Source organism: Ostrea edulis, chromosome 5, assembly GCF_947568905.1.
Source record: "Ostrea edulis chromosome 5, xbOstEdul1.1, whole genome shotgun sequence".
NCBI classification, from domain to species: Eukaryota; Metazoa; Mollusca; class Bivalvia; order Ostreida; family Ostreidae; genus Ostrea; species Ostrea edulis.
Genome location: NC_079168.1, coordinates 14,649,806 through 14,663,720, shown reverse-complemented (window position 1 = coordinate 14,663,720; position 13,915 = coordinate 14,649,806). Strand labels below are relative to the sequence as shown.

The following is a 13,915-nucleotide window of genomic DNA, read 5'->3' as shown; positions in this document are numbered from 1 at the left end:
ATTATGCTGTATATATTCTGAAAATAGAAATGGAATCAAAGTGTATACAAAGTTGCATCGATATAATGAGAGTTTTGCTCTCTCATGATACCCCCATATAAACTTTTATGAATTGAACTTTCAGTAAATCTTGTATTATACTGGTATGTCACTTCACATTTCTTCTCCAATGTTCACAAAGTAATAAACGTATGTTCCGGATTTCAGTTGCTGTACTATCGAAAGAGTCCTGGTATCTTGTACCAGTTCACAATTCCAAAACACATGACTAAGGCAGCCATGGAGGCAATCATTCCAAGACTGAAAATAGAGAACCAGTTTAACCAAGATGTTGAACAACCAGTGGCAGATAGCAGTGGGCAACCAGTTTACGAGACTGGATATGAAAATATCCCCACTGGTAGTGGGGGCTATCCCCTCCCCAAAGGCTACAGGCCAAAGATCATTCCAAACAGAAGGACTTCAGCACAGTCCCCACCACGATACATTCCATTTACTGGAGGCAAACCAGAGCTGCAGAGTTTGACCATAAATGGCCGTGGCCAAGCAAGAAATCTCACTGAATCCCAGTACAGACTGTATTCATCGTACTATGGACCACACAATTCAAACCAAGCTGTGTCCGGAGATTATGGCAGGCGGTATGCGACCTACCCCAGAAGTGAGGCACAGAGAAACTCCATTAGGCAGGGTAATTCATTGCGGTACAACAGTGTTGTGGATAATACCCTGCCTCGTCTCTCTGCTCAGAACATTCCAGATGCTTCTAATTATGAGTGGAGGATCATTGGATTCACAGAGTGTTCTTTGACCTGTGGAAGAGGTAGGCATTGCTGTGAGGGATACTTTTCATTGGCAGGTACATGTACCTGCACAGTTCTGAACTATTATATAAAGAACAGTACGTCCTTGTGTACCTGTTCGTTCTAAATTTTAACCTGGAGAAAATCCCTCTTTAAAGTTTAGTGACAGTCAAAACTCTCTTGGGCGGAGAGTTCGACAACGGAGGGATTACTTTATTTACCCATACATTGTTTCTTTTTGTCTTTGTTAATCAGTTATTGGATTTCTTGTGTTGTCTGCAGCGTACAGGGTCACGTAGGAATTACTTTGTTTGTTGTGTGTCAGTTTGTCTGTTCTTCTGCATCCAGACTTTTTCAATATATCAATTGTATACTTACAGGCAATATAATGTTCTTTAAGCTAATGCCATTGAGGGTACGTACTGGCAGAAATTTATGTAGCAACTCGATGTTCATAGCAACTTAGACAATATAAAATGCAAGTTCAAACAAGATACTTTTAGCAAATATAAATCATAGGTGATATATACAACCATTTGTTCCATGAAGTGCCCCTTGACTTTTTTAACATTTGAAATTTAAAATTCTCTTTTACTGACGGACAGTATGAACAGTTACTATTTGTTTTAGTTCTTTTTGTATTTTGTTTAAGTATCATAAACTGTTATGGTAAAGAGTATTTGTTTTAAGAATTATCATATGATATATCTCAAAATTCATTTCCCAGCCACCTGCACAATGAAAAACCTTTCATGGCTTATTTCTTTAGTTTGCAACAAATGCCCTCTCGTCAATTAACTTTGGAACACTTTGCATGCTACATTAAAACCAACATGCTATTATGAAATATAGCAAGAAAATTCATAACCTCAAAAAATTCCAAACACTGATCATGACACTTTTATGGAAAGAAATTTACATACTAACAACATGAACAACAAATTGGAATTTTTTTTCAGGATTTTCACATAGGATTGATGTCCAAAATATGTATATGAATGTTTAGTCTATAAGATTTATTCATTCTAATATTTAAGAACAGCATGGGGTTGCTTTAGATTTTATATTTTTATTTTCCTTCTCTGATATGACATTAAGTTATAAGATTGACAAGATCAGGGATAAAAAAAAAAAAAATCAAATGAAGTGTGTGATGTTAAAGGCATTGAATTCAACATTTATCAATTGTGTAATATCTAATGCATCAGTGCATGGTTATCAGATTTAAAGGAGATGTGGGCCATTTTCAGTATTCACATTGTTTGAAATGAGCGGATTTTTAGAATATGATTCGACATTAATGAGAATTTTATGTAATCCCCCTGTGTATTTGTTCTTTTGGTGGCTAGACCCATTTATCATTATTTGTTATCATAGACTCCATCAAATGCATGTAATACCTATAGAGCCTTGGTATTTCAGTGAGGATTAATTGACAAAAACATAACGTACTAGGTTCCCCATTAGTTAGCCTGAAAAAGTAAACTGAAATATGAATGAAATACCTTCATCAGGAAACAGGTGGCTGGATTTTCGTGTTGAGGGTTTTATTGTGCAATCAAAATTTGCAGGACCTGGTTTGCATCTCTTTTGACCTCTCTGACAATTTAATCCGTGATACTGTAAATACATCTCTTTGTAACTGTATTAACTTTTTGGGTGTAGCATATTGTGTAAATCTGATAAAGTATCAGATAATTTTTACAGATGCTTAAGAGATTGACAAAGAGTGTAGATTCTCTGAGAAAAAGCATTTTTGTATCACCCATGTAGCATAGATTGGAGGACATTTAGATAGAGTAGATAATTTTCAATTTCTTTTTTAAGAATACTGGACCAAGTACTCAATTCAAGGGACTTAACTATGTGGCATTTTCTGTGTCATCAGCAGATAGAAGTTTGCCACATAAATGTCATGATAAATTGTTTTGGGGGTTTTGATGAGTAGCAGCTTTGTTATAGATTTCAATTGAATTTGCAGGAGTACAACAGACTAAGGTGGTGTGTGTAAATAAAGATCAGAATCTGATTGTGACTGATGACAACTGCGTTCCAAACGATCGCCCTGCCTCACAGACTGTTGAATGCAACACCAGAATCTGCCCGCCAGGGTAATGAGACTTGAATTTTATTAGAGTTTACAGCATTTCTGAATGAATGCAAGTTCATTCATGCAGGAAAAAAAACGACAATGTGTAAAAGTGAGTTGTTATGACATTTAACGCTAAGGAGCCAGTGGAAATTTTGCACTGCATTACTGTGTAACCAAGGGTGACGTATGTGCTGAGAATTTTTGTTGAAATGTTGCAGAAGCATTAGGGTAGGCTTTTGAAGATCTCATTTGTGTCCTGTTGAGGTGATTTTAGGAGGATAAACAGTGGGACTGACTGGGGTTAGATTGAAAGTGAGAGGAAATAACGAGCTCCCTGTCAAGTGTTATCTAAGCTGCCTGCTATCATCAATCTTCTGAAAATTAATACAGAACAGAGTTGGCTTCGAAATTTGTTTAAAAAATCATTAAATTTGTTGAAGTTAATGAGCCTTAAAATTTACATTTTCACACTCTTGTGTTTGACATATGGTAAAGAAAGATAAATACAAAGCACTACATTTAAAAAAACAAAATACTGAGTATGAATTGATTATTATCAGGAGATAAATCACTCTCCTAACTAGGCTCAAAGGTTGCTTTTGATTGGACAATATCTTTGTGACCCTCAACCAAGGTCAAGGTCACTACTAAACAAGTTAGAATAGCATGAATTTGTTCAGACTTTGTAATCGAAAGGTATTAGAATTTTAGCTCCACACGTCACTAAAGATTGCTAAGGGGTAGACAATGTCATGACCCTGATCCAAGGTCATTTGGTCAAGGTCATTGGTTAAAAAAAAAAAAAAAAAAAAAGAAGAAGAATATTTGCCCACATGCTTCTATAAAATTGATTTTGAATATGCCTTGCAGGAAGTATTAGGACAGTTCTAATTTATATAAAGTATCAGATCAGCACAATTAAAAGGTAACTACAAGCAGTATGACTGATTACTTTAATAATTTAAATAAATAAATAATTACATTTGTTATCATGATCATAATTTCCTTAACATTTACATGCATTGCTGACCACCTGCAACCTGAAGAAGTCATAATTCATAGGAATTATTGTTATATTAAATAAAAGTATTAACTAGAATCACCAGTATAATGTTGTAAGCTATGACTGTGAACACACCAGTATAATGTTGTAAGCTATGACTGTGAACACACCAGTATAATGTTCTAAGTTATGACTGTGAACACACCAGTATAATGTTGTAAGCTATGACTGAACACACCAGTATAATGTTCTAAGCTTTGACTGTGAACACACACTGAGGGGGGGAGTTTATGCTGTAATCTCAGTAGTAAGCCTTACAGGGATTCTAGTTCAGTAAAAATTGTCATTAATAAAGATGACAGATGAGTCAGAAAAAAGAAGTATAATCCAATGATCAATATTTGTTTTCTATGTCTAGATTACTGAAATGTGTATGTGCACTGACAGATTTCAGAAAACTGTGGAAACTCTGAATTTGTAATTGTCATTTGAGACTTTTTATCTGTCCCTGTAGTTTTTCTCTACATCAAAGAAAAAATTTATTACTATAACATGATCTTTCACTGTGCATTGGGGCCAAATTCTTATAAAGTCTAAGTGCAAATATATCATACAACTTGTTCTCTTTTGGGTGTTTTCATGTTTTTAGGACAATCTTATGAGGCGTGTTCTATACTTCAGGTTAATAGATTATTGAGATGGAAATTTTAGACAAAGATCAACTTGATTAGCATTGATATCATTTGTTTATTTCCACTTCAAAAGATCTTACATAACATGAGCTGAATTACAAATAGAATTTTTATTTAAAGTATCTATTTACTTTATAGATATAACTTTTATGGTTCTTTTCGTAATATGTTAATGAAGTATTTTGGTGTAGGTGGGACATCGGAAACTGGTCTGACTGCAGTGTTTCTTGTGGGCGGGGCATGCACACACGCCCTGTTGTCTGTGCCCAGAGGGTTTCGTCCACCTCCAGAATCGATTTACAGCCCAGTAGATGCCCCTCCCCCAGGCCCGAGTCCTCCAGGACTTGTATGAACAGACAGTGCGCAGAGTGGAAAATCGGAAAGTGGGAAAAGGTGAGCCACGTCTTGGGCTGATATGTAGACCAAGCCAGCATGCTATAGTTCTACTCGATTAAAGAGGAAATCGCAATACTACTGGCTGAGTTGAAACAGAGCCATAACTTGTTCATAGTCATGCATGGTGAAGGAATCCCCCCCCCCCCCCCCCCCCCCCCCCCAACATTAGTTACAGATATTTAATTGTCCTTACATTGTTTTTACAGAGAGTACCCAATATACATATATTGTAATTCCTAGGGGTAAAAGGTGTTGAACACTATTATTTAGGTCATTGTTGGAGTTCATGTTCTTTTTAAATGCTGTATGATGTCATTTGATTACAAATTGATATTATCATTTTATTCGTACATGATGACTGAACTCTCGGTCCATAAAAGTGTCAAATTTTAATTGTTTGTAATGATATGCATGCACAATCTAGAGAAAATGCAAACTTTGAAAAGTCTTCAGTTTGATGTATTTCATGATTAAGTTTTGATGATGCAAGGCCTATACAATGATTAGCTTTGAGTGACCTTCACTTTTCAGTGTTTTTTTATTGAAACTTTTCAGTGTTCCAGTGTGTGTGGTAAGGGACAAAGAAAACGTCTGGTGGTGTGCCACAGCATAGAGGGCCAGAATGTCACAGACAACCAGTGTGAGGGACGCAAGCCACTGGACACCCAGATCTGTGATATGGGGTCCTGTGCTCAGGGCTGGTTCCACAGCCAGTGGTCCAGAAAGGTCAGCCTTCTGTAGGACAGAAGGGGCTAACTCAGATATAAGCAAGTCCAGCGTTGAAATGGAGAAATTTATTATGTGTTATTGAAAAAGACTTTTAAGATGTTTAGATTGATTCACATCTTCACAAGTTCATTGTTTTGCTGCAGAACTTATACCAAAAAGCTCTCTTCTACTAGCAAATTAGATCAGTAATTCTTTCATAAGATTGACGATGTGAATACCGCGTCTTTCCAGTGCTTCCCGTCCTGTGGACAAGGACATCGCAGTAGGACTGTTTACTGCTCCACTCCTGATGGAGCTGAGGTGTCAGAGGCCAAGTGTCAGGCAAGGAAACCCAAGAAAAGAAAATCATGTCGCAACAAACGGCCATGTGGAGGATATTGGTTTGCTGGCCCATGGTCCGAGGTTTGTAATTTCTTTAAGTGAATAGAAGTAACACACTTCTACGAGTCATGTCCCTTACATTATCATTTAAGTGGAAGTCACCTCTTGCTATTTATGGATTGTATTTCAAACTGAGTAACAGTCTAACCCCATGGGTTTCACAAGATGGAAGTGTCCAAAGCATTTAAAAATTTCAAGTTAAGATTAAATAATGCATTAATAGTTAACACATTTACCGTACATATACTGTCCTGTTAAAACAGTCATAGTGTATGATGATGATCTGACATTCAAATAGTATAAGATTTTTAAGAATAACAACAGGTAAAAATGCAGTTCTGTAAAGCTGAAAAAAGTTCCTACAGCAGGATATGAACTCAAGGCCTTGAGACTGGTAGACATTATACTTGATGCCTCTAGGCAGGATATAAACTCAAGGCCTTGAGACTGGTAGACATTATACTTGATGCCTCTAGGCAGGATATGAACTCAAGGCCTTGATACTGGTAGACATTATACTTGATGCCTCTAGGTAGGATATGAACTCAAGGCCTTGAGACTGGTAGACATTATACTTGATGCCTCTAGGCAGGATATGACTTACAATTGTGATCAATTTAGTATAAGCAAACAAAATTGCAGTTATATTACACGTAGGATGTTGAAAAATTATTTGTATTTTGTTAGTTTTTTGACAAGAAAACTACACTAAACCAGAAATCTAACAGTGCAGTATTGCACATTAAACACTATTCACAATTTATTGGTTTTCTTGGTTAAACGTGATAAAGATACTTCTGTTCAACATTTTGCAACTTAAAAACAGCAATTACCTTTCCATTTATTTTATGAATATACTGATTTTATTACTATTTTAATGTTGTATAAATTTAACACTATTTTATTACTTTAAACACAATAATGATTAGCCAGTAGGTTAAGTCTAACACTTTAAGGTACAAGTTAATGTCCAGATGATATATAAGAGAAAAAATATGTCATGAATAATAATATTTTTTCAATGTACAAAGGAAAAGGTATGATAATAATTTAAGGAGTTTGAGTAAATTACATCCAAAATAAACTAAACAAGATAAAAAGAGAATAATGGTGGGGGAGGGGTATATACAATTTATTATTAAACTTTGAACATGTACATGTAATTTGTGGAGTTAGTCACTCATACAGAAGTGTATATTTACATGTAATTTGTGGAGTTAGTCACTCATACAGAAGTGTATATTTACATGTAATTTGTACAGTCAGTCACTCATACAGAAGTGTATATTTACATGTAATTTGTACAGTCAGTCACTCATACAGAAGTGTATATGTACATGTAATTTGTACAGTCAGTCACTCATACAGAAGTGTACATGTAATTTGTACAGTCAGTCACTCATACAGAAGTGTATATTTCAAAATATTCTGGTTCTCTAATATATTTTTGAACATCAGATTAAAAATATTTTAACATTGTCTTTGAAGCTAAGAATCTCATCACCATTTCGAAAAAACTTCAATGATACTGGAGCTCAAAAGTTGCATTACATCGATAGACTCTGATAAATTAATCTGCATGAGTACTAGAAAATTGAAAAGAATTTTCAGTGTGATGATTACGGATATTCTTCATAACAACTTTGAAAAGAATTGGAAGAGTAGTTATCAAGAAAAAGTTAAAAGTGTTCAATTGTTAACACACAGTGGCTGCAAACCAATAGTGACTCAGGTGACCTAAAAATTCAGAATTGAATATTTTGACTGAGGACTCTTTGCATCCTCGGTGCCTTTGAGATGGGGCAAAAACTGTCAAACATTGACCAATTTTCAAAAGCCTTCTTCTCTACAACTGCACATCTATAAGAAAAACTAAATACATACACTGTAGTCATGTAGAAGGCCACTACCAAAATTTCAATTTTCATGTTTCCTGGGCCAGAGGTTCTGACACCAGGATGGGGCCAAACTTGGCATGTAGTGTTTATGTGAAAGACTTGCAAGCTTGAAGTGTTGCAGTTCAAACCCTCATGTATTTCAGAATTGAATTTTTTAACCATATGTACCATGATTGATAAGTAAAAATAAAGTACCTACTGAGTGAGTCACTGCATGCATTACTGTTTACAGTGTTTACGAAAGTCAATATGGAAATAAATTGCTGAAATTAAACTTTCCTATTTTTCCGAAATACATTCTGCAATCAGAAATGATTACATGTGTGTGTGTATATATATATATATATTGTGTGTGTGTATCTATAGATAGATAGATATGTATGGTGCTGAAGAAATTTTAATAAAATATATATAAGGATTTTTGAGGGGAGGGTGGTGTTTTTTGTTCACTTATAAATTACTCACATGTATTAGAATTAGACTTATTAATCAATCAATGAAAAATCATTAGCAATAATAGTGAACAGTATAGGCTGTGGAAAAGGGACATAACTCATCAGTAGTTCATTTTAAGTAATGCTATTGAGGAATTTCAATGTATGACATACTGGTGTGCACCATGGTCTATTGTAAGCACAAAGAAGGACAACTCTTGACTATTACTCAAACGTATTGACTATTGTATGACTGTTATAGTGTATGTGAAGAGCATGTGATTATTTTTAGTGCACATCTACCTGTGGGTCTGGGGTTCAAGAGAGGTATGTGATCTGTGTGAAGAAGCTTGATAAGAAGTTGTTTACAATTGTTGGCAAGGAGAACTGTCGGGGGAGGGACAAACCTGAAACCAAAAGGGCCTGTGGAGAACTGCCCCCTTGTCAGCCAGAATGGTTCATGACACCTTGGTCAAAGGTACACAAAATGAAACTAAGAGCTGAGAACTAACATTTGTAATTACATTTTAAGATACTTAAAAGTGTTTTATTCAAGTTCTTGAAACTAAAACTTTGGTTTTATTTCATGATGTGTATGTATAAGATGGCAAAATGTGTATGTTTATAGTAGAATTAAAAGTATTAAAGGTTTGTAGTGTGTTTATATTATAATGTGACCCTTTCCTGTACTTTACCCTGTTATTGCAGTGTTCTGCAAGTTGTGGAACTGGTACCAAGACACGTGAGATCCGCTGTATGGATGCAGATATAGCCCCCAGCTCTACCTGCTCAGTAGACAAAAAACCTAGTCAACAAAACATCTGTAACACTCAGCCCTGCCCAGACGAAAGCATCCAGCAAGGTATTCCAATCACATCAAATATCCTCAGCATAGTATTACAATCACATCAAATATCAGCATAGTATTACAATCACATCAAATATCATCAGCATAGTATTACAATCACATCAAATATATCATCAGCATAGTATTACAATCACATCAAATATCATCAGCATAGTATTACAATCACATCAAATATCATCAGCATAGTATTACAATCACATCAAATATCATCAAGCATAGTATTACAATAACATCAAATATCATCAGCATAGTATTACAATCACATCAAATATCATGCAGCATAGTATTACAATCACATCAAATATCATCAGCATAGTATTACAATAACATCAAATATATCATCAGCATAGTATTACAATAACATCAAATATCTTGCAGCATATTATTACAATCACATCAAATATCATCAGCATAGTATTACAATCACATCAAATATCATCAGCATAGTATTACAATCACATCAAATATCATCAGCATAGTATTACAATCACATCAAATATTATCAGCATAGTATTACAATCACATCAAATATTATCAGCATAGTATTACAATCACATCAAATATCAGCATAGTATTACAATCACATCAAATATCATGCAGCATAGTATTACAATAATATCAAATATCATCCAACCAGGGACATGTATTGCAATCATATCATATCAAGCATCCAACCAGATGTTACATTCATATCAAGTATCCAACCAAATATTACAATCACATCAAATATCATCAGTATAGTATTACAATAACATCAAATATATCATCAGCATAGTATTACAATCACATCAAATATCATCAAGCAAGGTATTACAATAATATCAAATATTATCAGCATAGTATTACAATCACATCAAATATCAGCATAGTATTACAATCACATCAAATATCATGCAGCATAGTATTACAATAATATCAAATATCATCCAACCAGGGACATGTATTGCAATCATATCATATCAAGCATCCAACCAGATGTTACATTCATATCAAGTATCCAACCAAATATTACAATCACATCAAATATCATCAGTATAGTATTACAATCACATCAAATATATCATCAGCATAGTATTACAATCACATCAAATATCATCAAGCAAGGTATTACAATAATATCAAATATCATCAGCATAGTATTACAATCACATCAAATATCATCAGCATAGTATTACAATCACATCAAATATCATCAGCAAGGTATTACAATCACATCAAATATCCTCAGCATAGTATTACAATCACATCAAATATCATCAGCATAGTATTACAATCACATCAAATATCATGCAGCATAGTATTACAATCACATCAAATATCATGCAGCATAGTATTACAATCACATCAAATATATCATCAGCATAGTATTACAATCACATCAAATATCATCAGCATAGTATTACAATCACATCAAATATCATCAGCAAGGTATTACAATCACATCAAATATCATCAGCAAGGTATTACAATCACATCAAATATCATCAGCAAGGTATTACAATCACATCAAATATCATCAGCAAGGTATTACAATCACATTAAATATCATCAGCATAGTATTACAATCACATCAAATATCATCCAGCATAGTATTACAATCACATCAAATATCATCCAGCATAGTATTATAGTTAAAATCAAAAACCTTTATTGTATTTTGTCACAATAATTACTCGGGGACGTGGACTGATATTTAGTCTCGACATCCATGGTACTAGAAACAGCATTGTCACTTCTACTCGTTTCCATCCATGCTTTCAATGTTTTGTCATTGACGATGTTGCTCCTGTGGCGTATTTTCAATGCGTCTGACATATCTTTCATATACTGTCATTATTTAAAGTTTTGTTCACAATGCCATCATTTAACAATTGATCAAAATACAGACACCTTTGAGAATTTTGACGACATGATTCTATTTTAAAAACCAAACCCAAACCGAAATACGGAAAAATGGAGCCAAACCCCACCCGAACAACACGACCCGCGGTTTTCGGTTATTTCGGATACCTGTTGCAGCCCTAATTACAATCACATCAAATATCATCAGCAAGGTATTACAATCACATCAAATATCATCCAGCATAGTATTACAATCACATCAAATATATCATCAGCATAGTATTACAACATCAAATATCATCAGCATAGTATTACAATCACATCAAATATCATCAGTATAGTATTACAATCACATCAAATATCATCAGCAAGGTATTACAATCACATCAAATATCCAGCATAGTATTACAATCACATCAAATATCATCCAGCATAGTATTACAATAACATCAAATATCATGCAGCATAGTATTACAATCACATCAAATATCATGCAGTATAGTATTACAATAACATCAAATATCATCAGCATAGTATTACAATCACATCAAATATCATCCAACCAGGGACATGCATTGCAATCATATCATATCAAGCATCCAACCAGATGTTACATTCATATCAAGTATCCAACCAAATATTACAATCACATCAAGCATCCAACCAAATATTACAATCATATCAAGTATCCAACCAAATATCAAACATCCAACCAAATATTACAATCATAACAAGCATCCAACCAAATTTTACAATCACATCAAGCATCCAACCAAGTATTACATTCATATCAAACATCCAACCAAATATTACAATCATATCAAGCATCCAACCAAATATCAAGCATCCAACCAAATAATCCCGTGGGGATCTGGGTTAGAATAGATCCTCAGTACCCCCTTGCTTGTTGTAAGAGGCGACTAAATTGGGTGGTCCTTCGGATGAGACTGCAAAAACTGAGGTCCGATGTTGCAGCAGGTGTAGCACGATAAAGATCCCTCCCTGCTCAATAGCCATAAGCGCCGAGCATAGGCCTAAATTTTGCAGCCCTTCACCGGCAGTGGTGACGTCTCCATATGAGTGAAATATTCTCGGGAGAGACGTTAAACAATATTTAATCAATCAATCCAACCAGATATTACAATCATCAATCATCTAACCAGATGTTACAATCATATCAAGCATCCAACCAAAAATTACAATCATATCAATCATCCAACCAGATATTACAATCATCAAGCATCCAACCAAATGTTACAATCATATCAAGCATCCAGAAATGTATTACATTTATATCAGTCTTATGTAGTTATTAGAAAGTGTATAGATACAAGATGTATCTGTGACACACTGATGTCCCTGATGTGCCCAAATTTGATTGTGGCAAATCTGACCTTGATCAATGACCTTGACTTTATCAATCACATAGCTTTGACCTTGATCTTTCAGTTCACCAAGTATAAAGTATTCATCTTGCATAGTTTTAAAACTAAAACATAAGTTATACACTCTCCCCATTGTCAAAGATAAGACTGGAAAGAGGGGCAGTATAAATTTATCCAGTGTTAGTCCATATAGCTCTGGCAGTATAAATTTATCCAGTGTTAGTCCATATAGCTCTGGCAGTATAAATTTATCAAGTGTTAGTCCATATAGCTCTGGTTCTGCAGGTATTGAGAGAATTTTGCAAGTTGTTGAACACTGCTTTAAAATCAACTGAAAGAATTTAAAAGCATGAAATCTGGAAGAAAAATCTTATAACACAATGTATCATTGTCTTTGTGCTAAAGTTGAATTTCTGATAGTGTTTATCCTTTCTTAATTTTAGATCCCAGTTGTAAGGATTTGTACAAGTTCTGCAGACTTGCTGGGCCAGCCAGACTGTGCTCTTATCCGTTTTATCAAGAAAAGTGTTGCTCCTCCTGCCAGGCATATCAACACAGAAAAACAAAACAAAAACCATAAAACTCTGAACATAGTTATTTACTCATAAATTTCATGCTTCAAAGTACATTAGGGTAACCTGTTAAAGATCTGAAAGATCGTGCAGTCTTGTTTGCGAAGGATCGAACAGAATTGTCCGAGAAAGCAATAGGAGGGATGCGAGTAATATTACGAGGACTGATAATCTCATACAAACGTCTACACCTATATGGCATAGTGTTCTACAATCAGTGACAAATTGTAGAAATTGTATTCTAGAAAATGGCAAGAATAGTGCTAAACTTGTTTTATATTCTTAATGTATTGTTTATTTGAATGCAAGTGCAGAGCATGAGGGAAGCCATATTTCGACAAGTTTGTATGAGTAGAATTTGAAGTATGTGTGACCTTATTTATGTTTTGTATATCAATGTTTTTTTAAGTATTATTATATATATTTATACTAATTATTGTCGCAGCAGCTTGAATTTGTAAATCCACAATCAAGAACATTTAATATGAAGACGATTTTACATTGTTGTAATTTGCTATTCTCCAGACCAAAGCATTGTACATGTATTAATAAATGTAATGTGAAATTACTTAGTTATGAAATGACCAGGGCATATAGTTTTCTGTTATTTTGTTATTCCATAAAGTTTCCATCTGGTTGCAGATATTGAGCTGAATTTTGGCATGTCATTGTATATTGATGAGTTGCAGACTAATCTTTAGCAGAGTTGTTGCCCTTGGACTTGGAAAAATTTCTCAATTTTTTGTTTTTACTTTTTCTATTCCTATAATTATATTTGAGCTTAATTTTGATGTGAAGTGGTATAATGAGTTTCAGATTG

The 13,915-nt window shown here is 34.3% G+C and overlaps 1 protein-coding gene across 4 annotated transcripts in view; it reads left to right on the top strand.

Moving 5' to 3' along the window:
• Positions 1-13,660, top strand: part of LOC125651314 (thrombospondin type-1 domain-containing protein 4-like) — an 82,071-nt gene extending 68,411 nt beyond the window's left edge. For all 4 annotated transcript variants that reach the window (XM_056166769.1, XM_056166767.1, XM_056166768.1 and 1 more), the window contains 8 exons: positions 208-823; positions 2,785-2,914; positions 4,782-4,983; positions 5,542-5,712; positions 5,947-6,117; positions 8,721-8,906; positions 9,137-9,290; positions 12,967-13,660. In XM_056166769.1, the coding sequence (XP_056022744.1) occupies positions 208-823; positions 2,785-2,914; positions 4,782-4,983; positions 5,542-5,712; positions 5,947-6,117; positions 8,721-8,906; positions 9,137-9,290; positions 12,967-13,103 (1,767 nt within the window). In that variant the 3' untranslated portion in view covers positions 13,104-13,660. The remainder of the gene's footprint in view (positions 1-207; positions 824-2,784; positions 2,915-4,781; positions 4,984-5,541; positions 5,713-5,946; positions 6,118-8,720; positions 8,907-9,136; positions 9,291-12,966) is intronic.
• The last annotated feature ends 255 nt before the right edge of the window (positions 13,661-13,915 follow it).